Here is a 26,910-nt window from a genome sequence, read left to right as displayed (position 1 = left end):
TCCTTGGCGGCCCCTCGTCGCCTCTGGTGCGTGTGGGCTGAGACCCTTCTGCCACCCACCTGGAAGCTCCAGTCTTGAAGTTTGTGTGTAGTTAGGGATAAAAGTGACCAAAGGTAAATCTAAATCCTCCGTCGGATGGTCTAATTGCGGCTGTGCCTCTGGAGCATGTGACTGTTCGGGAGTCATAAAAAAGGTAAATGTTCACGCGCGTTCTTGCCTGGTTCCCGTATATAAGGTAAATTGCTTGGATTTCTAGTGCATAAGGAGCTCATTCGCTTGGATTATACTTTTTAGTTGAAGGATAAAGGTTACAGTAGAGGTGACAATGCGTTACACTGTATGGAGCAGGGTTTTTTTAGACAAATATGTAATCAAGCACGATCTTAGTATATTACTGGGGCAGTTCCATCCTCCTCCTCTTCCCATCTGTTGCTCTTTTGGGCCAGACCCGGGGGTTTTGGCTGCTGCAACAGACCTCAGACTGGATGTAGCCTGTGAAGTACCTGAGAAAACCATCATACTCTGCTCTTTTGATGGTTTAATGCATTTGATGAATTAAAGCTACTTCTTAAATTTCCAATCCGTTGAACTAAATTGGGTATTTAGAATGTAATTGTAGCGTTCTTGTCTCATTTATGCTCAGTCTTATCAGCAGAGATGGTGAGTTATGTGGATGGTCGTTTGGAAATCAGCATATTCTGTTGCCTTGTAGGGCTCCTCAGTAAAACAGTTAGGAACAATTGGAAGTAGTGCTCTCTGGAAAAAAACAGCGCTTTTTAATATAGTAGCATTTCTCACCTTGAGAGCTTTTCAAGCATGTAAAATAAATGAGGATTTTCTTTAGTATTTGCTTGCCAAGAGTCCAAACACAAGGAAGATCTACACCTCATAACTTAAGGTCCTCTTCTGACTCACAGACAAGAATTTATGCTGCATCAGTTGGTTTTAGTATTGGTGATTACAAGCAGAACATAATTCTGTTTGCCGTTTTTTGCTGAGCATGGAATGTGTATCATCTCTAGCTTTAATGTTTTGGTGACATCTACAGCTATTTAAGTGGAAGCACAGAAGGTTGAAAGACATCCCCAAATACTTAATTTAATGGTAGGTGAAGAAATAGTCTTTTCTTTCTGCAGTGAACTGAAGTAGCTGGATTAAGAAAAATTGTTATGCTGTATTTCATGTAGTTGAGTACAGTATGTTAGTAGAGGGTCTATTACTGATATTCAGATATTGAAGTGTCATACGTCTTGCTGACGTGAGATGGTGTGTTAAAGGTCAGCATGAGGCAGACCACTAATGATTTTTCTTTTTTTTCTTCTTTAGAAACCAAGTGCTTGAAATGTTTGATCATGCATATAGCAATTATATGGTAAGTAAAATGCTTGTTTGTATATTTTTTTCTGAGTTCTTATTGCTGACTTGGGAAAGAAAGCAGCCTAGATTAAGTACGTGGCATTCTAGAGAAAGAGCAGGGAGGTAGGGGCAAAACTAAACCTAAAATAAGTAAGAGCACCTGTACAGCCTTTAAAAATAAATGAACAGATGTTACTTTCGAGAGGAGCACTGTCCGGAGGGTTATGACAACTTTCAGAACAGTAGCCAGGAGTTGCTAGCAGTAGCTCTGTTAATCTGTTCCTGATCTTTCTCAAACCAGTTTATCTCACACTGAGCTATGAACAGTCTTCATCTTTGGTAAAGTATTTGATTTGAAATTTCAGACTCCTAAAAACACTGGCAAAAGGAATCTCTAGAATTAGTCTCTCAGATTCTGGAGAACACAAATTGATCTTGCTTATTTTATAGATAAAAATTACGTATAGCGTTTCTCCTAGTGGTAAGATATGTTAGGTGTGGTTTAGTAGTTCTTACAGACAAAGATTGTAGAACAGAGCAGAACAAAAAGGAGATCTGGTATCCTATCTACGCATTATAGCGTCTTCTGAGTATGTGGCTGTCATGACTGAGAGCCACACCCGCTATGGTTTCCTCTAGTATGACCTGTGATTTTCTGTGCAGGGCTGTTCACATGCTGGATGTGTGAGCTGCTTTGCACTCTTGTCAAACTTGCAATATGTTAGCATAGTTACGTTTAAGAAAAAAGAATTACTTGGACAGGACTGGCTTTTCTCAAGTAATAATGACTTTCAAATACAGTATAAGTAATGCTCTTCTGAGGAGAAACTGTAAATGGGAATACAATAAATATAAAAGGTGCTTTCTTAGTGAGTTACGTTAACAATCTCTGTGTGCGTTCTTTCTGACTGTTGCAGAAACCCCTCTCTTGTAAGTTGCACCAGTTCCTGCAGGACAAACTGCTGTCTTTTGACAGTATCTTGCCACATGTCTCAGTTTTCTGTGTTATGGTTTAACGCTTTAATATGTAGCGCACTCTTGAAAGCTTGGGAGTTACAAGTTTGCACAGCACACAAGGGCTGTGGAGTTCTAGAATGGATAGAAAGCTCAGCATGAGTGTTTCCAGAGCAAGTGTAGTTTTCTACGTTAGCTCTTTTGATGCATTAGCAGTTTCACAAACATCAAGCTTTTTGGTGATTTTTTGTGAGTGGTTTTCTCGGGGCCTGTTTCAATGATGAAAACTTGGCTTGCGTTTGCCACAGCATTCTTATGGAAAAGCTTTCAAGTATTTGGCAAAATTGGGTAAAATGTTGTATCCGGGTAGAAAGGCTCCGTGCTCCTGCTTTTTATTGTGTGATAAAGTGGAATCTGGTAGGTGTCTTGCTACTTCAGAAGCAAGAAAATTCTGGATGAAAGAGAAGAATGACTTCAGTGATCCTGGAAACTTTGAAGCCAAAAGGATATTTACTTGCCACATATCCTGGAGCATTAAACAAACAGAGAATATGAATTGTTTGTTCAAAGTTGAAGAAAAGATTAGAGTATCAGACTTGATTCTGACAGCAAGAGAGTAAAGTATTTTTGCAGCTGCTTTTGAAACAAGCAGCAGAAAGTTTTGCTTTTCTGTTTCTATTAATATGCACTTTAAACTTACATATTTAGGAGACTGAAAATTCATGTTTGCATGCAAGGGGGAAATTCCCTTGTCTTTTTTTTTTTTTTTTTGGTTGTTAACAGGAGCTTTGAGTAAAAAGCTGCTGAGTTGGGGTTTTTTTCAATCCTTCAACCATATTTGTAATAATTGGGATTTTTTTTTTCTTCTTGACTGTCAGAAAGAATACTTGGAAATGTCAGTCACTTGAGGCCACTAGGTATTTCTTTGTTTGCAGCACTAGTAGCAATGCGTCTTTTTTTCATAATTTAAGTGCTTTGCTGTCTTGAATTTACAGTCCTGACATTAGGAGATTCGATCATCAGTCAGAACGTGTAGAAATTCTGGAGTATCTGTTGAGCTCCATTTGTATAATATTTCCTGCAAGTATGTTTATTGTGACATCTGTGCCATGTTTTAGACGTAATGGGTCTTGCTACCTTCTTCGGAGGTTGCTTGAAAGGGAAGAAGTTACAAATTGGGAAATCACTTGACCTGGGAGCTTTCCCTGCTCTAGATAAAGAATAAATGAACTTTTACTTTTTCAAAATGCTTCTAGTTCCTTACAGTTTTGTGAGATGTGAAGTCAATTTTTGTCAGAACTTTTGTCAACTTTTTTCTCTGCAAGTTAAGCCAGAGATCTTGGTTTTGACATTGCATTTCTTAATTTGTTTTTCTGAATATTTCACACAGATATCCAGAAACATCTGAGCAATATTCAAGTGATCTAGATTCTGGCTTTTGTAGTTGAACTTGAGGAGAACAAAGAATTGTGCAAAGACCAAAACATTTGGGAGGGTGGTAGACAGGGAAACAAACCATCAGTTTCAAAAGAAGTTGCTGTAAGAACTGTTTATTTATAGAAGAATGTTCCTTCTTTTCCTCTCTCTTTCATGTTTGAATATAGATTATTTTTGTACCTTATATTTGGAAAGACTTTGAATGTGTTTACTTGCAGTTTCAGAGTAATAGTTGAACTTTTTGTCCTGCCTCATGGTCATTCTCTACCAAAAGTAAAATGGGAGAGTGCAGTGCAGCCGGCAGTTTCCTGAAGAAATCGAGAGAGAAGTCCATCCCAAATCCCTTGTGTTAGGCTTCTCACAGAGAGGCAATTTTGTGCATGTTTGAAATTAGCTAAACTTAAAATTTGTGTTCATTAATGTCAGTGGCCATTCTGAAATTTTTTCTGTAAGCCTCTCCTATTGCGCAGTGATGAATTTCAGATTTGTCTGTGTGGTTTGATATCCTATTTTGGTGGTAGTTTAAAGCTACAGAACTCGTATTGACTTGAGAGGGAACAGGAATGGGCATTTCTTTTGGTGTATTTGACTTAGGCGATGGTGCCACTCCTGTTATTTCTGCCTGACTGATGAGAAATAATATTACAATACAGCCTGCTTTGTAGACTGCTTTTTCTAGAAATACGGAAAGTAACTGTTCCTTTTCCAAACAAAATTTAGCAATGTCTTTTTTTTTTCTTTAACAAAGAAGAAGTTATATTTGAAAAAGGCTGTGTCTTGGCAAGCCTTTTTAGTGAATGTTATCTGTTGTTAGACCTTGTATAGTGATTTACCAGTTTATTTTACCTTCTAAGTGAGTTCTCTTATCTGTCTCTGATTGTGCCCCTGAGTCATGTATGTTCTTTTGGAAATGTTTCCAAAGTCACTTTGAAGTCTAATTCTCACTAATTTCTCCATGAAATACCAGCCACTTGATAGTGCCTGCATTAGTTTTAGATTTCAGACTCATCTTTAAGATGGTAATTCCTGCCTAGGAAATTTTATAGGAACCATCATACGCACCTTCTTGCAGAAAACCCACAACATTCAAGTTAATCGGTGGTTTGTTTTTTGTGATGTGCCATTAGTTGCTCCAGACTTCTCTGGGAGGTTAGAAAGAAAGATCTCATGTTGCTCCATTCCCAGTTTAATTATTTCCAGCCATCCAGCTGGAAAGCAGCTCAGCGGAGGAGGACCTGGAGGTCCTGGTAGACACCGAGTTGACCATGAGCCAATGTGTCCTTCGCGGCAAAGGCAGCTGGCGAAGTCCTGGGCTGTGCTAGGCAGAGCGTTGCCAGCAGGTTACAGGAGGGGATCTTTCCCCTCTTCATAGCGCTGGTGAGGCCACACCTGGAGTGCTGGGTCCAGTTCTGGGCTCCCCAGTGCAAGAAAGTCATGGACAAAGTGGGCAAAGTCCACTGAAGGGCCATGAAGATGATTAAGGGATGGGAGCATCTCTCCTTTGAGAAAAGGTTGAGGGAGCTGGGGCTGTTCAGCCTGGAGAAGAGAAGGCTCTGGGGCGATCTTATCAATGTAGATAAATACCCGAGGGAGGCTGTAAAGATGACAGAGACAGGCTCTTCTCAGCAGTGCCCAGAGACAGGACATGAGGCAGTGGACACAAAATGAAATGTGAGAGGTTCACTCTGAACACCAGGAAACACTTTTTTACTGTGAGAGGATGGCTGAGCACTGGCAGAGGTTGCCTAGAGAGGTTATGGAGTCTCCTTCATGGGAGAAATTCACAAGCTCTGTGGATACAGTCCTGGGCAACTGGCTCTAGTTGGCCCTGCTTCAGTAGAAGGGTTGGATCCTTCCCACCTCAGACATTCTGCAATCATCATGCAGTTTTTCTGAAGTACGGCGTGACTGGGCTTCCTTCTAAGGAGCCCTGAAGAGTTGCTGAGGTGGCTGTGGCAGTTGTAACTTACTCCCTTGTTCTGTTTCCCTGCAGGAGCACGCGTATCCAGCTGATGAACTCATGCCTTTAACTTGTCGTGGACGAGTACGGGGTCAGGAACCAAGTCGAGGAGATGTGGATGATGCCTTGGGAAAGTTAGTGTTTGAAATGGTTACTCTCTCCTGTAAACATGTAGGAATCTAAGTACAATTTGCAGCTCATAAAATTTGTTTGTTCAGTTGATGAGTCCAGAAACATACATTTGTGAGAAATACTTTCATTATTTCCTCCCATGGTGTTAACCAATGTGAAATTATACCTTAACCAGAAAAAGAAAAATTGAGCAGTGAATGAGATGCAAAGATAATTTTTCTTAAATAATTCTCCCAAGTATTTTCCATAGGAAAGCCTTCCAGATGTGAGCTGAATTTTAGTTTTACATTACTAGTAAATTTGCCTGCTCAACAGAGGTTATAAGAGTTAATTATCAGCTGCACACAACAGTAAACTGTTATCTGTTGTGCTGGCCTTAAGTGATATTTAAGATGCCCCCTTTTTTTTTTTTAGTACAAAGCTCTCTGAAAATGCAATTAGTCAAATGATTATCATGTGTATGGTAGCCTGAGGCCTTTACCAAAGTAGAAAATATTATTTCAGACATGAAAATTCTTTGTATTTTTTCTTTTAAGATAGCTTATAACACAAAGTACTGAACTTTGGCCAGCAAAATCTTAAGTTTAAGCACTGTTTTCTCCATGTTAAATTGAGTGATTAAAGAAAGTGGAATTACTCTAAAGGTGGTTGTAATTGATTCCTTTGTCTGTACGTGTGCAGTTTATGTTTATAGAGCAAATGCTTAATAACAAACAGCTGTTGGTTTGGGGTTGTTTGTTTTTTGGGGGTTTTTTTGCTGGTGTCACTGTTTAGTGTCCCTAAGCAAAAGAACATTAATGAAAGCTGAAGTACTCGTCTTAAATACTATTTCTTATTCACTCTAGGATACTGAGCATGTCATTTTGGTTATTTTTTGTTATGCACAAAAGTTCTTTAGTCTAGAGATTCTTATGTAAGCCTGCTGCCTTGGAGGTATTGCGAGATCCGAGTGATGAGAAAGAGGTATCAAGAAAACGTATTTTTAATCCCAGTCATGCATTCTTTTGAATGACCTTTTTCTACATAGTAACATACTATCATTTGAGTAAAAATACCTTTCAGCCCCTTAGATGCATTGAATAGCATAAAATACTTCTTTTTCTGTACACATACTTTTTTTCCCTTCTGGTTTGAATAAAGAGCTATAATATTATTATTTATCACATTTCTTATATAATCCTGTTTCTTGCCAGCTGGCTCATCAGTCATGTTCTCTACAAGCCTTTGCAATCCCAACAGGCCAGGGTGAGACAGCCAGGTCACTTCTGTTTCCCTGGAGGGTGTGGGAAGATACTTGCACGCCAGCCTTTGTTGGAGCTGTACAACTCATCGTCTCCTCCCTTTTTGGATGGACAAAGTTGCTGAGTGTTATGCAGTTGTGCATAGCCGCTAGTTTATCTGTTTCTCTTGCAGAACGACACTCAGAGAATGCCATTGTATCTTCACAAATGAAGGAAAATTATAACGTGTGGCCACTCAGTTAGAATTCTGATTATGCTCCCTGCATTAGTCGCATGTTGCCTACAAGGTCTCAGACGTGGGGCACTTGATTAAATCCTTGATGCTTCAATATGCAGTTGTAACTGTTTCCAAAGTTCCCAATTTTAATACTATCATATCCTGTAAATGCTATTCTGTGCATGATGTGTGTTTCTTACCATAAGAACAATTTTATCAGGTTAGGCTAAAGATCCACTCACTTGGCATGCCCTAGAACAGGCCTAGAGAAGAACGTATGACCAGGCCGAGCCTTATTGTAATGTATTCCGGTTTCAAACAGCACGGATCTGACGTGATACTCTCTTTTTATGGAAAAAGTAGCTCCTTATTTTAAGCCTGTGACTTTCTAGTGCTGTGTGGCAACAGGTAAAACTTAACGGTTGAGAACAGCAGATTCTCATCCACTTCCTTCATGCCACGTGCCGTTTAATATCCTTGTATCTTGCCACTGAAGCTTTTGCTTTTACAGGCTGAAGATTGCTACGCCTGTTCGCTTGTTCCCAGTCCAGCTCCATCCCTCGAGCCCTGCCTTAACTGCCTTTGGCTGTACCTTTTCCTCTTCCCTTATAGCCCACGTAGAAGTTTCATGAGAAAATAACCCCATTTTCTTTAGTCTTTCACCACTAATTTTAACACCAAGTTTACAAACCGTGGCTTTTTCCAAAGTAGGTAATTGGAGCAGTTCCTGGTAAAAGAAATGTAGCTTGGAATGATTCTTGATTTTCCTAAATATTTTTGTTATTGCACTTAAGTCAACATTCTTCGCGTTTTGAAAAAGAAAGAAAACAAGCGCTGAGAAAGACAGTTGTAACCATTCTGCTGGATTTCTTAGTAGGTTTGACTGGAGACTAGAAATAAATATTTGATTTGCTCACAAGAAGTTTGAAAGCCTTGTAGTAAATATAGGTATTTTATAATCATAGTTTATTTCAGTCAGCTCCTGTTCTGGTGACTAACACAGGGAAGAAGCTTAGCAGGGTGTTTTGATATTAAACACATTGTGTACAACTTATTTTTTAGTAGCTAGCTGTCCGTGAGAATTTATTTTTTTCCATGGTGTTTGGTACTGTTGAAAATGACTTGATTTCTAGACACATGGCTCTATAATAAATGTGCTTTAAACTTTGTTTCATAGATTTTCACTGACCTTGATTGATACCTTGGACACTCTTGTGGTGAGTTGAATGTATCAATAAATATTGATAAAACAAGAGTGTCTTCTGATGCTCAGACTTGTTTTTAGATTTCTATTTTGTTAAATTCTACATTAAAAATGCTAAGTTTTCTTCACCTTTGATCTCTGGCTATCTGTTCAAAGTAGCTGTTGCTTGTAAGAACGTCCAGGTGCTGCGATGGTGGTGGTTGGAGTTTGTTGCAAAAAGAAAACTAGAACAGTTCCTTCACATTTCACTGATGCTTTCTAACCTTGCTTTTCTTGGGCTTTAACTTAAAAAAGCGTGTGAGTTTGCTCCCTGTCGTAGTCTAAAGCAACATGCTGACTTGAAGGTGAACACCTCTTAATACTTATTGAATTGTTGGTTTTTAAACTGTATATACCCGTTTCGTGGAGGAATTTGTGTGCACTTAAATATACGTATCTCATGAGATAATTAATAATACTACTGTCTGTACTGTGTCGGGGTATGCTCCTGCAGGACTAGAATATCGATCTAAAGCATGTCAAAAGCTTTCTTTTTGTTAATTCATTGCACTTGTTCTTCTACATGTGAGTGTGGCTGTAGTAACTATGCTGGTTACGTTTGTATTCCAGGTGTTAAATAAAACCAAAGAGTTTGAAGAGGCTGTAAAAAAAGTAATAAAGGATGTTAATTTAGATAACGACATAGTAGTATCTGTCTTTGAAACCAACATAAGAGTCCTTGGGTGAGTAACTTGTGCATTTTCAAAACTCTTAAAAGCATGCTTTTTAACTAAATATCCTGAAGGACATGCCTTTCTGAGATGTTTCACCTCATTTAAACCACTCTTGCCTCTGTCAGTTAGTGTGGCTCGACACCTGCCCTGGGAAGGATTTTAAAATGCTGGGCAGGAAGCGATGCAGTGTTACTGAATCAAGCTGACCCCCTTCCAACTGCTGCAGGCGTAGTGCTTTTGAGTTTAAAAAAAACCCAAATCCTGTGTGTGCTGAGGTAGCAGTTCTTTTTCGTAATGGAAGCAGTCTTACAAGTCACACCTTCAATACTTGATTTAATGAATAGAGCATTTCGATACTTAGTGTAACAGCTTATTCCAGGTTGGAAGGGGCCTCTGGAGATCTCTGGTCCCATCGTGCAATGCAGGACCAGAGCAATACATCCATACAGTACAAACAGACAATTGCCTATTGAGCACGTTAGTTCTAAGCTGTTCTGTGGAGTTTTAGTGGTGTTGATTGTTTACTAACTCTACAGTTTAGGAGTCCTAAGCAGTATGAATTGTTTCCAAGGGAGCTAACCTTAATTACAATTTGGAGTTGCATCTGCTCAGCATTTCTGAAAATTGGGGCCACATGAATATAGCACAATTGTATATGTAGTTATGCAAGTTGTCAAAATTTTTCTATCATCGTTCAGACAAGTATAATTTTTGACATGTGAATAATTTTCCTTGTGTTTAGAGGTCTCCTAGGTGGGCATTCAGTGGCAATTATGCTGAAAGAAAAAGGCGAATATATGCAGTGGTACAATGGTGAACTTCTGCACATGGCAAAGGAATTAGGCTACAAGCTTTTACCTGCTTTTAACACCACTAGTGGTCTCCCTTATCCAAGAGTAAGTGCTCTGGTTTCTGCAATTCAGGATTACTTCCGTAAGCAAAAATTTTTGTTGTTTTGTTTTTGTCTCTGTTTCTAAAATCACTTGTGTATTTATTCAGTGTACAGTAAATCAAAAGCCGATAAATTGCTAATTTGCAATAAGTGGTACCTAGTATTTTAAAATACATTTTTAGGCTCTATGAATTCCAGCTCTGAAAATTCTAATATCCATTATTATGGATAAATAGTAGGAGCAGAAATCTTACCTAATCACAGTGCACTGACTTCTTGCTCCCTGCTGTTACAGCAGGCACCACCAAGTAGTTGAGGAGAGCAATTTTTGTTTTGGTACATATCTCTCTCTAAGATAGTGAAAGAGCAACTTGCAAGCACTTGCTTGTGAATTTAACACAATGCTGATTAATCTTTGTGTTCTACATCCCCATTTTTAAGAGGGCAGACGTAGCTGTAATCTAAAAATGCTTAATGTAAAAACTTTCATCATATTTAAACAAGGTATGGTACATATTTTTTGAATGAAAGAAAACTACTCTCCATGTGTATCATCCATTGGGGGGGGCATATGGTTTTGATTGGAAACTTACCTGTAAATTAAGAATTTAGTCTCAGTAAATCAGCTTATTTTCTAGTGAAAATATCCAATTTATAATGTTCAGAGCTTGGTACTCTTCTGCCTTCTCTGGAACGCAGAGTTATGTTGTGCCCACAACAAAAGCGGGTCCGTGCCACAGGTATTCCCTGGAGGCAGGTTGTAGGGAGGTATTTACAAATTGTGATTTCCATGAGGGCTTCTGATGTTCCAAGTTCCTTGTTTGCTGGTAAATAAATCACTAGAATTAGATTTTCAGGATGGTATTTTTTTTATTCAAGTGTTTGGTGAGCCAGGCAGCAGGGCAGTCCTTTTGGGAGGGTTGAGTATTTTGGATACTGGTGGATAACTTTGTGTTTGAGTTGGCAGTGTGGGGTAAAGCAAAGCAGAACCGAAGGGGACTATGTGATCTTTTATTCTAGCCTTTAGAAAAAGCATACATTACATAGTTGTTCTACAGACCTATCATGGAATGTAGAATTCTTTCAGATTGTAAAAATAAAGATGATAATCTTGACTTTTCTGTAGGTTAACTTAAAGTTTGGTGTAAGACATCCAGAAGCACGAACAGGAACAGAAACTGATACCTGTACAGCTTGTGCAGGTACCTTGATCCTTGAGTTTGCAGCTTTAAGCCGATTCACAGGAACATCTATATTTGAGGTTTGCTTTCCATGTTACCTTATTTTTTTGATTAGATATTTGTTAGTGTTCTATTCCATTTCTGTAATTTTGGAAACACAATTTTGAGTTAACGAGGTGGGTGCATGTTGTAGCTTTTCTGCACAAAAAAGTTCGTATGCTTTCAGATTTATTGTATTCGTGGGCTTTTTTTGAAGTATTTGATATTTCCTTTAAAAAAATTAATTTTGTTTGAAAGCAGTTACAGTAATGCAGAATTAAACAAGATAAATACACTGAAGAATAGCTAAAGGATAACGCTTGCATGGTTTCTGGGTAGACTGATCAAGTTCAGTATGAAGAAAAGTGAGATACTTGATCCTTAAAATGAAGCTTAGAAAAATAAATAAAATAAACCCCACGCTTATGCAGTCCCACTGAACATGTGCAAGTCCTACCTAAGGGTATATTGTTAGCAGAAAGCTAAATGGGAATGCTTGCGGGTATGATTTCTTTGATCTGATTTAATAACAATCTTTTAAAAAGCCCTTTTTAAGAATAGATTTTTTTTTTTTTTTTAAATCTTTCAGTATGGGCTTAGTATTTCATTTCCTGTCAAGAAATTCAGTGCTGGGCTTGTGTTGTGTGTTTTGGTAAAACTTGCCCCATAAAGCCCCACACGTTTGGTGATTTAAAGCCATTTTTGTTGGGTAGGTTGTTACCTTCAAGTTCCTTTTGCGCAAACAAAGAATGTTTATCACTTGAATACTAACAAACAGGACTTGCTGCTCTCTGCCTTGAGATTTTTGAAAAGCTACAGTGATTTTTGATTCTAAGGATGTTATATTTCTTGAAATACTTTTAGTGAGGTTACACTATCCTATGTGTACACACAATTTTAGAGTAGCAAACTCACACAGGAGGAAGTTTGACTTGCCTAAGGCCGTACAGCGCACTGGCAAACACTTGTGTAGTCAAGCATTATTCTTTCTGATGAGCAACTGAGTAACTATATAAGATGTGGAGTGAATATCGTACGACTTAAAACTCAGTATTATGTAGCATACGCTTATAATTGTTAGGTGCGAAACATCTTATTACTTCCTAGCATCTTAACCTCAACAGACAAAAGAATTATGATCTTTAGTATCTGTGTTTCTCTGATTTCCTCTAACTGGGTGTTTTTTGTTGTTGCAGGAATATGCACGGAAAGCACTCGATTTTATTTGGGAAAAGAGACAGCGCAGCAGCAATTTAGTGGGTGTTACTATTAATATTCATACTGGAGACTGGGTCCGCAAAGGTGTGTGGTATTCTGACTTATAATCAGCAACCACAAGTGGTTTTGGGCAAGGAAAAAAATCTTGACACCCCCATCAATATGCTTATCTAGAATATTGAAAAATATAAATGGGATGGACAAGTGGAGTTAATTTCTGGAGAAACCTGCTACAAGGAAGCCTGACTTTCCTCTAAAAGGGTGTGTTGGTAGATAAACTAGTTCTATTTGTTGCAAAGAAGGCATTCTCAGATTCGCTTTGATACTGAAATAGGGATGCCTTGGGTTAAATATCTGGAGATTCTACTATAAATACAGAGGAAGGATATAGTAGGTAGGACTGTGGGTGTTGATAGCAGTGAGTAGAATTAGTTTCATGTGAGAAAAGTGAAACAATTGGCTTCAGCGCATGTCTGTTCATGTTATGTGCACTGATACTACACAGCCTTAACGTACAGTTAAGTATTGTGTCTTGGCATTCATCTGTGCCTTAATTCTAGTGATACCAGGCTTTTCCTTTTACTGAAAGAGCCTTTAAAATCAAAATGAAACCAAGGGAAAATAGCCACATAGCTACTTAAAGTAAAACCACCTTTTCATTTTTTCTGCTGTTCCTAGATAGTGGAGTTGGAGCAGGAATAGATTCATATTATGAATATTTATTAAAAGCCTATGTCTTGCTGGGAGATGACAGTTTCCTAGAAAGATTTAACACGGTAAGTTAACGTTTTGCTTGGTTTTGTGCCTTCTGCAAGAAAAATTTCAGACTAATTGTATTGTCAGTCAGCTGTTAGCCTTAGAGGCGTGTGAAGAGGTCGCTAGCAGAATTTCTGTGACTTCTGATGTGTCTAGTGCCAGCTCTTTTTACTATGACTTTTTGCTGATCTGGGGTGAACTCTCCCCCAGGTAGCTATCTTTAACACCATCCAACGACAACCAGAATCTTCTGGACCTCTTCTTCATGTCTCCAGTACAGGAGAAGCTGTATTTCACCTTGGAGAGTGTAATACTGCAAATGTTTTTGTAAAACGATGTAAGGACCTCCTGTTAACAAGCCATGGTACAATTTCTTTCTGTCCTGGAGCAATGAAAAAGATCTGAAAATCGAAGTATGGTTCTTTGATTTCACCGCTCACCCTAAGGCCCAGTGTACACCTAAGTATGCTGAAAAGCACACTCAGATTACTAAACGTATAAAATTACTAAGCAACTTTGTCAGCATCATTATTCTTTTATAAAATTATTTCTTTTGCAAACAGCAATAGCAAATGGAAATGTTTTATATCGTAAAACGTGTTTTTATCATATAGCATGATTTTATATCATAAGCAGCATTAATACTTGAATAATTAACTAAAGGCCTGTTGCAAAACTTGAAGTGTAATGATTATTTCATATTCCTAACCTGCAGCCACTGTTACTATATTTTGTCTCAATTGTATCTGTTAACTGTTTGCTACCTATCTGGCTCCTATGCTCATGATTGCACCTTCCATGCTTCAGGAGAACAAAGCAAACAGTTATCTTGGGGAGCACAGGACTGCAAGTCAGCAAGCTGACAAGTGAACTAGTGGGTTTTAAAATTCTTCTGAGCCATCAGGTCCAACTCTTTGGTTTGTTTTGGGGTTTTTATACCTCCTTTTCCCTTTTCCCTCCTGAGATGCATTTGCTTTTCAATTCTCTTGTTTGAAGAAAGCAATTTCAGCTTTGATTAGGGTGTGCTTAAGGATTCAGCCAAAACGACTGTGCCTTAACCAAGATAGTTACTTGGTTATCGTGTGGCTGCTGAATGTACTTTTGTCTATGTGTATGACTTGGAAAATGTCATTTGCATTGTATGTGTAGTACTGTGGAGCTTTTCACTATTTACTAAACTTCTTTTTAGCTTGCAAAACTAGGAACTACCGTTCTGACGAGTGTAATAATGATTGTGAGTGTAGTACTGATTCTTCCATTGAAGTAAAATGGCATAATTGTTTGTAAAATATATTGATAATACAAACTCATGGTTTTTCTGGTGTTTGCCAGCACTACGATGCCATAATGAGATACATTAGCCAACCACCTCTTCTTCTTGATGTTCATATTCATAAACCAATGCTAAATGCTAGGACCTGGATGGATTCTTTGCTAGCTTTTTTCCCTGGATTGCAGGTAAGCTTTAAAACCCACGCAAAGACTTTAATAACAAGTAAATGATTAAGTAGACTGTGTGTGTAATTGACAATTCTGGCTTAGTAATTTGATTTTCAGAAATACTGAACAAGGATTTTTGTACTCACTCCTCCTGTCACTTCAGTGTTATGATGCAAGTTTCTGGCCATGTTGCCTATCAAGAACAGTATGCCCATATGATTTGCTTCCTTCACTCCTAGTCATGAAAATGCTTAAAACTTCCTTTTTAGTAGTCTAGTGAGCAGTTCTCTAGTTTTTGTGTCATTTACATTTAGACAAACTAAATAATTTCCCCCACAGTTCTCTGGAAATGATAGAGGTCCTTTTTCTGCATAGGCAGTCGTCTTAATGAGCTCTCTGATTTTGCTTAAAAATACGTGTAGCTGAAAGAGGGTGATATTTATAGTATGTGTCTGCTGGAAATTTATCTGTAGCTTTACATGAACACAAGGAGTGTGCCTGACTTTGAATATTATTCCTATGCCTAGTGAATTAGTGTTAATTTTATTCTTTAATTTCAGGTGTTGAAGGGTGATATCAGACCTGCTATTGAAACTCATGAGATGCTGTATCAGGTTATAAAAAAGCATAACTTTCTTCCCGAGGTAAGGTAGTAGTTTTTTTGATCGTGTAAACTCATTCGTACCTCAGTTTGAGCAGTCTCAGTTGGCCATTTCAAAAAAAAATAGTAGGTATATGTGCTACTAAAAGCAAAGGGCCATTTCCACAGCATTCTTATGCAGTTACAGTTCTGCACATATGACAGCCGTGTTTCAGATCTGAGGTATTTTTCTTTTGGTTATGCTGTAATTAACACAATAATAGGAGGCTGCTGCTATTAATTGCTTCGGCTTTGTATTTCAGCCTTTCAGAATTGACCTTGACTCATTTCTGTACACAAAACTTACATAAGTGTCTGTAGTAGTAGCTGCTTAGTAATATAATAGCATTAATGCTAATAATCAGTCATCTTTATGAACACAGGGAGGGAAACTAACGACTGAACTGTTCTGAATGTTGTGAAATTTTGTGTAATGTCCTCGAAAGCAAATACACAAACTTACCTGTAGGTACTGCAAGTGCAGACTAAGTTAATTCTGCACAGAAAAGCTTATTTATCTGCGGAAGTGTATATATTTATTCTGTGACAACCCAGAATATGTGAGAAAGCGTCTAATTCCAGTTTTAATTTAGACTTTCCTCTGGTGTAAGCTTATTTTTGTTCGAGAACGTTTTAATTAACATCGCGTTTACTTAGCATGGATATTGAGACCAAAGAATGCTCTCTAAGCACTGGAATGATTATTTTTATTATTATTTTTTTTCTTTGAGTGCTTTTAAAATTATGTGATTTGGCTCCTTAGGGATTTTTGGGGGTTTGTTGGGTTTTTTTTGCCATTGTTTTGTACTTACGAAGGAAACTTTGAAAGATCAGTTGGTGGTATTTAAGCCAATGTGCCATCCACTTTAGCACAGACTTTGTTTAAACCCCAGAATGAACCAGTAGTGAATGTAAGCCATCACAAAAGTGACTTTTGCTGGTACATATTCAAATTGAATACACAGACTGGGAAATTTTTAGGCAACTGACTTCTAGTCCATGGTATTTCTTATGTTAGGAACAGCTGCTCACTGTTTGTCAGCCTGAAAGGACAGTTTAATGCCCTTGAAGTGTCAGGTGATAGTTACGTTTGGAAAAAGGGTATTTGCTAAAGCTCGCCAAAAGAAGCTTAAATCTTACTCGTACCAAGCAGGCTAGAGTGTGGGTTTTGGCCGCGAATGTGCTGAATGGACAGAGGTTCTTGTAGCCTCCTGAGACTGGTGTTGCACCTTCAGTCCAGAGCCATTTTGCACTTCAGGGGTTGTAATACAGTTAATGTAGGGTTCAAAATAAGTCTGTGTTTGGTTTTAATTTTTGTGTTGGTTGTTTGTTCTTTTTCTTCCTCAGGCATTCACAACAGACTTTAGAGTTCACTGGGCTCAGCACCCTTTAAGGCCTGAATTTGCTGAAAGCACTTACTTCTTGTATAAGGTAAGATCACGTTCAGTCCTCTGATTTTTCATCGCTTGGGGTAGCACCTAGAATTTTTTCGATGTTTTATTTCATTATAGAATGAGTAATGTTATCTCCAGCTTATTTTACCTGCTGGAGCCAGTTCTGTATATAAGCAAGGTAAAAACCTTGGTCATCAGAAATTCTTCTACAAATTTTGCTTTATATGCCTAGAATTGGAAAGAAAACTGTAAAGTGATAAAGGCCCTTAGTTCTGAAGATATGTAAGTGTTACTGGTCTCTCTTAGAGAGATCTTAGAGACTAAGCAAAAGCAATTTGTACCTTGTGGAGAAGAGCAGTGCCTCAGCATCTGTGTTTCTGTGAGGATCTCCATGTATCCACTGAAGGTAATGCAACAGTATCTCAGGAGTCTCTCTTGTGACTCTTCAGCATTATTAATAAATTGGACCTCACCGCTGTCTGAGAAGGAGTGGAATCAATAAATTTGCATTCTGCTAATTGTGCACTAAGTCGAAGTACTGCACCTACATGTTGTAGTTTGGGTTTTGTTTGGTTTTCTTTTGTAGGCTACAGGGGACCCTTACTATCTAGAGGTAGGAAAAACACTCATTGAAAACTTGAACAAGTATGCAAGAGTACCTTGTGGGTTTGCTGCAATGAAGGATGTTCGTACAGGAAGTCATGAAGACAGGTAAAAGTTTTTGTAATTATATTTCTCACAAAAAGATTATAAAGTCTAATGACCCTATTTTATATAATTGAGTTAATTTACTTTAGAGCAGCTCTCTTTCTTCATTTTGATAACCAAGTCTTAAATTAACGATTTATCACAGCCTGTATACTATTCCAGGAGTTTTTTAGTTTGTTACGTAAGAATGTTTTTAGTTTAATAACGTTTCATTTGTGTCAGAGCAGTAGATGAGGTACTTTCAGACAAAATATACTTAAAATCTAGAAGTTTCTGAAGAGGTTTGTTTTCTCCGTAATGCTGTTTGGTACTGAACATGCTGAATTGTTTCCCTCCAAACATAGTTTCTTGCAAGAGGAAGGAGTACTAATGGAATTGAGTTTAACAGTAATAGTCATGAAGTCTTCAGAGACGGAGCAATATGAGTATTTGTTTTACTGATGTTTTAGAAAAAAAGGGAATCTTCTTAAAGAGTGCACTGTTTTTCCACAGAATGGACTCTTTTTTTCTGGCTGAGATGTTTAAATATCTTTACCTGCTGTTTGCTGATAAGGAAGACATGATTTTTGACATTGAAGATTATATCTTCACTACAGAAGCTCATCTGTTACCACTTTGGCTTTCCACTGCCAACCAAACCATCTCTAAAAAAAATACAGTAAGTAGCAGCTCAAATCTGAATCAGTTTTAGTGGTGCTTTGAAGCCATTCTTTTTTTATGAGAGGAAATGGAAGAAAGCTCAGAAAAAAAATTGCAGTTTGAAGTACACCATTTTAGCACTTCACTTTGTGAACTGTTTCGTCATATTAGCATTGCCCAGTCACCTGAGTATGAATAATGTTTCCATAACTGGGTTCTGCGCCACTGAATCTGGAGAAAAAAGATATGAAATATTAGCAATATTTAAAAAAGAAAATCATTGCCCATCTCTGTATAAATTTGAAAATAACACGCTATGATATTTTTATCTTTGTCTTCATTTTGTTATTTTTTTTATAGAATGTCTGCAACAGCATGCATAAACGTCATTCGTTTTACTGTGTGAACCCTTGGCAAATTTTGAGAGGGTTTTTGAAACCACTGCAAAGTTAGTTTGATGAGGCACAGCTATAGCTTTTGGGTTGATTAATTGTTTTAGTCCGTGCAGTAGGCGTCTATTGTGTAAATGTGCGAACATATATATACATATGGGTTGATAAATTCCTTAACCGTACAGAATAACCCAGAGCAATACAACTGTGCCGTGAAGCATCATAATTATGTTTTTGTGTGTGTGGTTTTGCTTAGTAAGGTGACATAATTTATCTTTTAGGCAGTAATATAACTGACAAGCAAAAGAAGTGCGTGAGAAAGTGATGAAAGAGGTGTTTAGGATGTCAGAGACGTAAATTCACTTTTGTCCGTGTGCCTCTATTTTACCTTTTACTATGACTTTTACAATAACACCTGGACCAGAGCAAAATGCTCATGTGTGTCAAGCTGTGTCCTGGAAAAATCATTTAATTGAGTAGAAAGCACTCTATTTTGTGGACTCTGGCATAAGACGGTGAAAAGTGTTTCATTACTTGCTCTTAATAATGTCTGACATTGGTGATTATACATTTAATGGGTTGTTTCTTCATGTTCCTTGATGACAGAGATCCTGCGTCTTCTCTGAAAGGTTCTTTCCTTGAGCGTTTGTCTTTTATCTTTGAATTTTGGAAATGAAGACTAATGAGAAAAGCTCAGTGAGGTGGATAGAGTAAATTGTTCAGATGCAATTTTCTTAAGCTCTTAAAGACAAAGCTGCTAACATGCGTAATAGAAGTAGGAAGGATCCACTGAAGATGGTGTCAATGAAATGTGTTAAACGGCTAAAAGTCTGTGAAGATGAGCATGTTACTTTTTCTTAATGCATTTTTTCTGATGGGGGGGGAAACGAATAAAAAAAAATGGAACTTGTAGATAATTTTAAACACAGAATGCTATTAAGCGGAAATGTCCGCGAGATAGTTGGTAGTATCAACCCAACATCCAGTTTCTAATAAACAGGAAAGGTCATATCTTACTGTGCTGATGCTTGCAGTAGCTCTTGCAAGACTTTCTCTCTTCAGTGGTGTGACTACTGGTTGTTACCCTAAGAGCATAGGTACTTTGAAGTGCTTATTCCAGTAAACTAGTAGGTCTTGTTTTTTGGGAAGCCTTTAAATACTTGATTTTTAATTGACTGATGTGTTGCAAACAATTGTTGTGGGGTTTTCTGCTAGTATATAAACACTAAATTAATTTTTATGGGTGAGAAAATTTAACTTGCCAGTTCTCCAGACAGTTATTTGCAGAGCTAAGAATGGGCCAAATACAGCTCCAAATCACTATGGTTTCATTTGTGCCATTTGTGCAGATACTAACTCTGTAATCTTTTCTGAAAATAGCAGTTGTTGGAATTATATGTAGATCCATCCTTGCCCATTCGGCCTTCCAAGTCTGTGCAGCTCCTGAGGAGGGGAATCTTTTTGTTTGTATGAAAAGATGTGACATACTTGGAAGCAAAAATTACCTCGGGCCTGCAGCTGGTCGACTTGGCATAAAGGAAATTTCAAATAAAATAGTAACTACTTTCTTTAGTTGTCCGGCATGTAAAAGTACAGGGGCACTCGTGGGCCTGGGAAGTGCCCACTAGCTGGTTTTGAAAAAAAAGAATTCTAGAAACTGTGGATACAAGTTTGGTAAGTTACTAATTAGAACTGATGGTGTATTTATGTCTAGAAATGGGTTGTAGTGCACTGGCTACCCTTTATTATTATGAGATGTGGCATGGAAGAGTGATGTATTCTTCATTCCTGGAATCTGTGTGGTTGTAGGACACTTCTTGCATGCAGACTGCATAGGGGTAGGTCTTGATTTTTCTGCATATGATAATGTAACCTGTATTTTAACAGGCGATCTCTATCTTTCATTTTAGACTACAGAATACACGGAGCTGGATGACAGCAACTTTGACTGGACCTGTCCAAACACCCAGATTCTTTTCCCAAATGACCCTATGTTTGCTCAAAGTATTCGTGAACCTTTGAAAAATGTGGTGGATAAGAGTTGTCCTCGGGGTATTTCCAGAGTGTAAGATGATTTTTTTTTTTTTTCCCTCCCCCCATCTTTTGTTAGTGTAGGAGTGAGTGGAATAAGGTTTGTTATGTATGGAAGAGGAAATATGAGGTGTGCTGGAGCTTGTGTTTGTAGTCCTTTTAGGATGGCCCAGTTTTGTTCAATGACCTGGATGAAGGGATAGAGTGTACCTTCAGCAAATTCACGATACAAAACTGGGAGGGGTGGCTGACACCCAGGCAGGCTGTGCTGCCATCCAGTGAGATCTGGACAGGCTGGAGAGCTGGGCAAAGGGGAATCTCATGAAGTTCAGTAAGGACAAGTGTAGAGTCCTGCATCTGGGGAGGAATAACACCAAGCACCAGTACAGATCAAGGGTCCTCCTGCTGGAAAGCAGCCCTGTGGAGAAAGACCTTGGAGTCCTAGTGGACAGTGAGTTGTCCATGGGATAGCAACGTGCCCTTGTGGCCAAGAGGGCCAATGGGATCCTGGGGTGCAATAAGGAAAGTGTGTCCAGCAGGTCTAGGGAGGTTCTCCTCCACCTCTGCTCTGCCCTGGCGAGACCTGGTGAGGGGGCCAGTTAGCTCAGTGGTTTGAGCGTGGTGCTGGCAACAAGGACCAACACTGAGGTCGCGGGTTTGATTCCCACTCGGTCCCCATGTGTTGCCTGGTCTAGTCGAGAGGTGGCGTCCCTGCCCAAAACAGGGAGGTTGGACTAGATGATCTCTAAGGTCCCTTCCAGCCTAGGCCAGTCTATGATTCTATGAATACCTGAGTGGTCAGTGTCAAGAGGAAGGGGCCAGTCTCTTGTCAGTGATGCCCAGTAATGGGACAAGGAATAATGGGTACAAGCTAGAACATAGGTGATTCCTCCTCAACATGAGGAGAAACTTCTTTACTGTGAAGGTGATGGAGCCCTGGCACAGGCTGCCCAGAGAGGTTGTGGAGTCTCCTTCTCTGGAGACTTTCAAAACCTGCCTGGATGCATTCCTGTGTGGCTGCCCTAGGGATCCTGCTCCAGCAGGGGGCTGGACTGAATGATCTCTAGAGGTCCCTTCCAACCCGTAACACTTTATGAGCTGAGCTGTGGGACATCAGTTATGTTTTCTCTGCTGTCATCAGCAAGACTTAGTTGAATTAGTGAATCTTTCAAAGCCAAAGAAACTTAATGAGCCACACACTCCAACTGGGGAATTGTAGTGCAGGTATAACGGGAAGTACATTTCTTCGATTTGTAAAATTGGTTTCTGCGGTCTCTTGAACAGTTCTGCAGCTCTTATTTGTAGTCAGCAAATCATGCTACCGTATGTAACTTTATCCATTCTGAAGAATTTAGGACAATTTGTTAAAACTGAGGAAGTTTATCCTTCTGACCACCTCTTCAATATTTATACTTTGATGTTTATCCTGACTAGCAGCTGCATGAGGAGAACTGGTTTAGTCAGTCTTACAATAATACAGACTACTTAGAGATGAGAGAAAGCATGGGAGTTTTTTTAACAACATTGTGTGTGCTTTTTGCATTACAAAATTACCAATAAGAGCAACAACTTTTATAAAAGGTAGTTTGACTGAGAGCTTGCATTCTAGTGGTGCTTGTACTCAACATTATTCAAAAGAATTCTGATCTTGTGGCGATGTGAATAACATGAGAGTTGTGTACAAAGAATAATCTGTTTTTTAAAGCTTTGACATCCAATACCTTTTGGCAGAGAGGAGAGTTTGGGAAGTGGACCGAAACCACCATTGAGAGCCAGAGATTTCATGGCCAGTAATCCTGAACACTTGGAGATACTGAAGAAGATGGGAGTCAGTTTGATTCATCTGAAAGATGGAAGAGTACAGTTAGTACAGCATGCAGTGCAAGTAAGACCTGACCACCTTTTTTAGGGGAAACCTTTCAGTAAAATTCTTCTAGCAAAGACATTTGACACTTAGAGGTTCAGGATGGACAGCCAGCCTGTGGAAGGAGACACAAGCTGGATAGGCAACTGTATTTAGCAGTCTGATGCTTGTTAATATTTTGCCTCCGCAACACTTTTAGCTAATCTTCCATTAAATTAGATGGAGGCTGCTCATGTCAGTGATGTAGCTAACAGCATCTTACCTGAAAACACTAGCTTTCAGTGTGAAATGATGGAGCGCCAGTAAGCATCCACTCCATATTTTAAAATCTTTGTAGCAGTGGTCCAAGCAAAAAACTTCAATTTCTTACTACTTTTTTCCAGGTTTCTCAAACATTTAAGAATAAACTGTTGTTTCTTTACTACTCAGGCAGCAAGTTCACTTGATGCTGAAGATGGCTTACGGTTCATGCAGGAAATGATTGAACTCTCCAGTCAGCAACAGAAAGAGCAACAGCTACCTCCTCGTGCTGTTCAAATTGTTTCCCACCCGTTCTTCGGCAGGGTGGTCTTGACTGCTGGGCCAGCGCAGTTTGGGATGGACTTATCCAAACACAAAGCAGGGGTGTGTAAGATGTCTACATGATCTGCTCCTAGCTTTCTTTCCCTACTGCATAAGCCTAAATTTTACAGTACTGATACTGTTTCAGGGGGCCCAGCTAGAGGGTGATCAATTAATTACAGTGGTTAAAGTGACAGAGTGACAGCCTTTTAGGTGAGTGGCTTATCAGTCTGTGGCTCGTGCTCTGCTCCCGAGTCATCAGTTGTGATTTAGGATTTAAAATACATACCTTGTATGGTTTATGGAACGAATGGGTATAATCTGCAGTGTGTATCTTAAGAGGCATTAATTTAGGGAGGGTTGTCCTGCTGTGTCAGCCATGAATTTGCAGAAGCCCTTTCAGAGCTAGAGTAGGCTGTTCTTATGCAAGCTTTTATAAAAGGCTGTATCTAGATGAAAGAAGAAAACGTCACAGAGGCAGTGGTCCCTGTTGGAAGCAGTAGGAAAGCCCGATGACTTTGGGCAAGATGCAGCCCCAAAGAGGAGTTCCAGGCTAGCAGTTCACAGAAGAAAATTTTTGAGAGACAGCACTTCACAGGTATAGACAAAATACCCTGAATATGAGAATTAGGTTTTCTTTTGGTTGTTGTTCTAAAACTCCAGCTTCATGGTAAAGATTGCCTGCATTGACAGAAGACAACACGAAATGTGTTAGATTAACTGAAGGAATGGAAATGCTTAGGAACCTTTTGCAAGCTTGAACCTAGTGTGCTAATTCTTTCTTTTTTATTTTTCCAAACAGACAAGAGGATTTGTTGCGACCATTAAGCCATATAATGGATGCTCAGAGATCACTAATCCTGAGGCAGTGAAAGAGAAAATTGCTCTGATGCAAAGAGGCCAGTGTATGTTTGCTGAAAAGGCACGAAACATTCAAAAAGCTGGAGCAATAGGAGGCATTGTTATTGGTAATAAAATTAAGTTCTTGAAATCTTAAGTTTATGAAACCTTCATTTACCAGATTTGAAGATACTGGAGAGCTGATAGGAAGCTGTTAAAGTCTCTGGGGATGACAGTATTCTAATACAGAAATTACGCTTTCCGGAGCTGAAGCCTTTTTTGGGTTTGTCTGGTTCTGCGCAGAGAGCTTAGCTGAACAAATCGGGATGCGTGATTGCCACTGCGTTTGCAGATTAGAAGTTGTTATTTAAGGATCACCTGAGTTTGCAATAGTGCAGTCTACTAACTTGAGCTACAAATAAAACATGTTCAAGAGAACAAGTTGGCTGCTTATTTTTTGCAGTTATCTATTTTCTGCCTGGCATCCTCTGAAGAGCAGAGTTGCAGTCCGTTTATCTAACAGGAGGTTTGCTTGATTTTCCTTTTTGTGGACTAGATGACAACGAGGGTAGCAGTAGTGACACAGCTCCTCTCTTCCAAATGGCCGGTGATGGGAAGAATACGGATGATATCACGATTCCCATGCTCTTCCTCTTCAACAAGGAAGGAAACATAATATTGGACGCAATCCGGGAGTACGAGGCTGTAGAGGTGCTCCTTTCCGATAAAGCAAAAGACAGAGGTAAGATGAGAGGTTCTCCATACAAATTCAGCTTTCATCAGTGCCATGGCACAACGTGAAATGTGTAGTAGTGATCTCTCCTGGCACTCAAAGGTGCAAACACCTTGTCTGGTAGCTCGAGTTTTCTCTTTGACATCAGTACTAGTTTTGTCATGAGAAAGCCGTTGTCTGAGATGTGTTATCTGCTTCCCTCCACGCCAAGTTAACATTAACGTCCAGCCATGCTGTTCCTAAGTTAAATGTCAGTTGGACTAATGAGAAAATGCAGCCTTTTGGATTCCTTTTGAACCCTTTTTGTCATAATCTGCTTTGACGTGGTGTCAGTAAGTGTTTTCAGTGCCCTACATTGTAAATGCCTTCCCTTTATCAAGCTCCCCAGTGACGTTCTTGGTACCCAAAAGGAAAGAGACAACTGTTAAAACTATTTCGCCTGTCTAAGAATTGAGAAACAAAGCTACTGACCTCAGATGTTTTGCAGATTTTCTTGTATAATACAGGAAAAATTGCAAGCTAATCCAATCCCAGTTAAAATGTTTGCATGTGGACAAAAAAGCTGGGGTTTTCTTTTGTAAGCCTTCCTTGCAGCACTGCTTTGTCCGGGCAGAGTACGTGAGAACAAGTTATCTCTGCTCAACCAGTGACAGCGTTTATTTCTGCGCGTTTGCAAAGGTGATAGGCCGCAAGTTTAGTGTTGTTTCTTCGTAGCTGCTTACAAATTCCTTCTCTTCGTGACTATGGTTAAGCTACTTTAACAATACACTAAATGCAAAAGGGAGCTCTGCATTTGAGAATTTGTAATCCGTATCTGCTTCTTCCCCTCTCCTCGTGCTTCCGTTTGGAATCCCAGCAACAATCTTTAAAGGTAAAATGATTCCAAACTACATTATTGATAGCAGTAAGTATCCCGTGTTAAAAGTAGCCTATGAAGTTAAACTCCCTAGGAGTCTTGAAATTAATTAGTGTCCTGTATATTAAATATAAATACCAAACTCCAGGGATTTGCATGGGTAAATTGGACAGCTGTCACAAAGCTCAGTCAGTTCTTGAGACCTGTGTGTTAGTTACTTGGGGTGGGGATGTGATGAGAGAGGCTTCAGCCCTTTTTAATTCACAGTTCAGTAAACTTAAGAGATTCTGTCCAACTCCCACTTGCTTAGAAGTGGGATCCTGGTGGATCTGGGAGCGGTTTAAAACCCAGTATTAAAGTTCAGTGCACGTGTGGGTGTTTGCTTGAGGCTGAAGGATGGTAACTAGCACTGACCCAGAACTCACTCTGCAAGTTTGAGGCACAAAAACATCGTATTGTTTGCCCTCCTGTAAAATGTGTCTAAATGTCTTCCCTCCCTCTGTAAAATACATTCATTAATAACATTAAATTTTCATAGCCATGGAAAGTCTGCACTCTGGAGGAAATAAGGCCAAGGGAGGTGACCTTGCTTTTGAAACATGTAATAAAATGCTGCCTTCCTAGGTTGTGGGTTATTTTTACAGGACCTTTTTTTCTTTTTTTTTTTCCCTCTCTTTCAAAGACTTGGAAATGGAGAATATGGACCAGAAGTTATCTGAAAATGATTCACATAACCAGAATTCAGAAGAAGCTACTTCAGCACCTCAGGACATTGGTACAGTCAGCATGGAGCCTGAAGGAGGAGCAAGCTCGGATGTTACTGACCCTGACTCTTTATCTCCTGCTCACGCAGACAGTGACGGTGTTTCCATTTCAAATCAGGATTCCTCCGTCCCTGGAACTGATGAGGCAGGTGCTCCTGAGCTGGCATGTACGCAAGGGGGTAACCAGCCTCAGGAACAAAAGGCTGAGACAGAGTCAAATTCCAGAGTTAACTGGGATAGTAAAGTCCAGCCTATGGAATCCATATTAGCAGACTGGAATGAAGATATAGAAGCATTTGAAATGATGGAAAAGGATGAGCTATGACTTGTAATAATAACTTATTTGTTAGTAAACCAATGGAGAACTCTTTGGATAGAAGTGAGGCCCCGATATTCGAGAACTAGAAGACACATTCAGTATTGTGATGAGCAGCCAGGTTCCAGCTGGAAAATACCACAGAAATCCAGCACGCACTCTCTGTATTGTTTTAATATTTCCTGTTTAGAAATGGGAACGTGCAATCGAAGCATTTGCCTCGCCCTGCTGCGTGGTGCTGTGACCGGGGAGGCTCAGTCAGGGCACGAGCCCAACTTCTGTATTCCAGGCTCCGAGAGGTGACGCTCCCTTGGTCTCTGGAAAGCAAAAGTTGGAGGCCGTGAGGTTAACGTACCATGTACTGGTTATCAGTGTGAGCACTTGAGGGCTGTGGTCGGAGCGAAGGTGCAGCTTCGCTGATCTCCTCTGAGC

General features: G+C 39.3%; 1 protein-coding gene across 1 annotated transcript; it reads left to right on the top strand.

The window, feature by feature from the left end:
• Positions 1-1,326: 1,326 nt before the first annotated feature.
• Positions 1,327-26,487, top strand: EDEM3 (ER degradation enhancer, mannosidase alpha-like 3; the record flags this gene model as incomplete). Its single annotated transcript, XM_009873493.1, has 20 exons — positions 1,327-1,372; positions 5,741-5,841; positions 8,475-8,514; positions 9,111-9,223; positions 9,957-10,110; positions 11,233-11,367; positions 12,523-12,628; positions 13,223-13,320; positions 14,633-14,758; positions 15,301-15,384; positions 16,728-16,811; positions 17,361-17,485; positions 17,975-18,140; positions 20,424-20,578; positions 22,276-22,372; positions 22,838-23,032; positions 23,772-23,937; positions 24,366-24,551; positions 25,399-25,413; positions 26,081-26,487. Coding segments are annotated over 20 exons (2,599 nt in total), but the record flags the coding sequence as incomplete, so codon positions are not given.
• Positions 26,488-26,910: the final 423 nt, after the last annotated feature.

The sequence above is a fragment of the Apaloderma vittatum genome, unplaced genomic scaffold (assembly GCF_000703405.1).
Source record: "Apaloderma vittatum isolate BGI_N311 unplaced genomic scaffold, ASM70340v1 scaffold17377, whole genome shotgun sequence".
In the NCBI taxonomy this organism is placed as follows: domain Eukaryota; kingdom Metazoa; phylum Chordata; class Aves; order Trogoniformes; family Trogonidae; genus Apaloderma; species Apaloderma vittatum.
The sequence above is the reverse complement of the archived record's forward strand: the minus strand, read 5'-3'. Positions and strand labels throughout refer to the sequence as shown.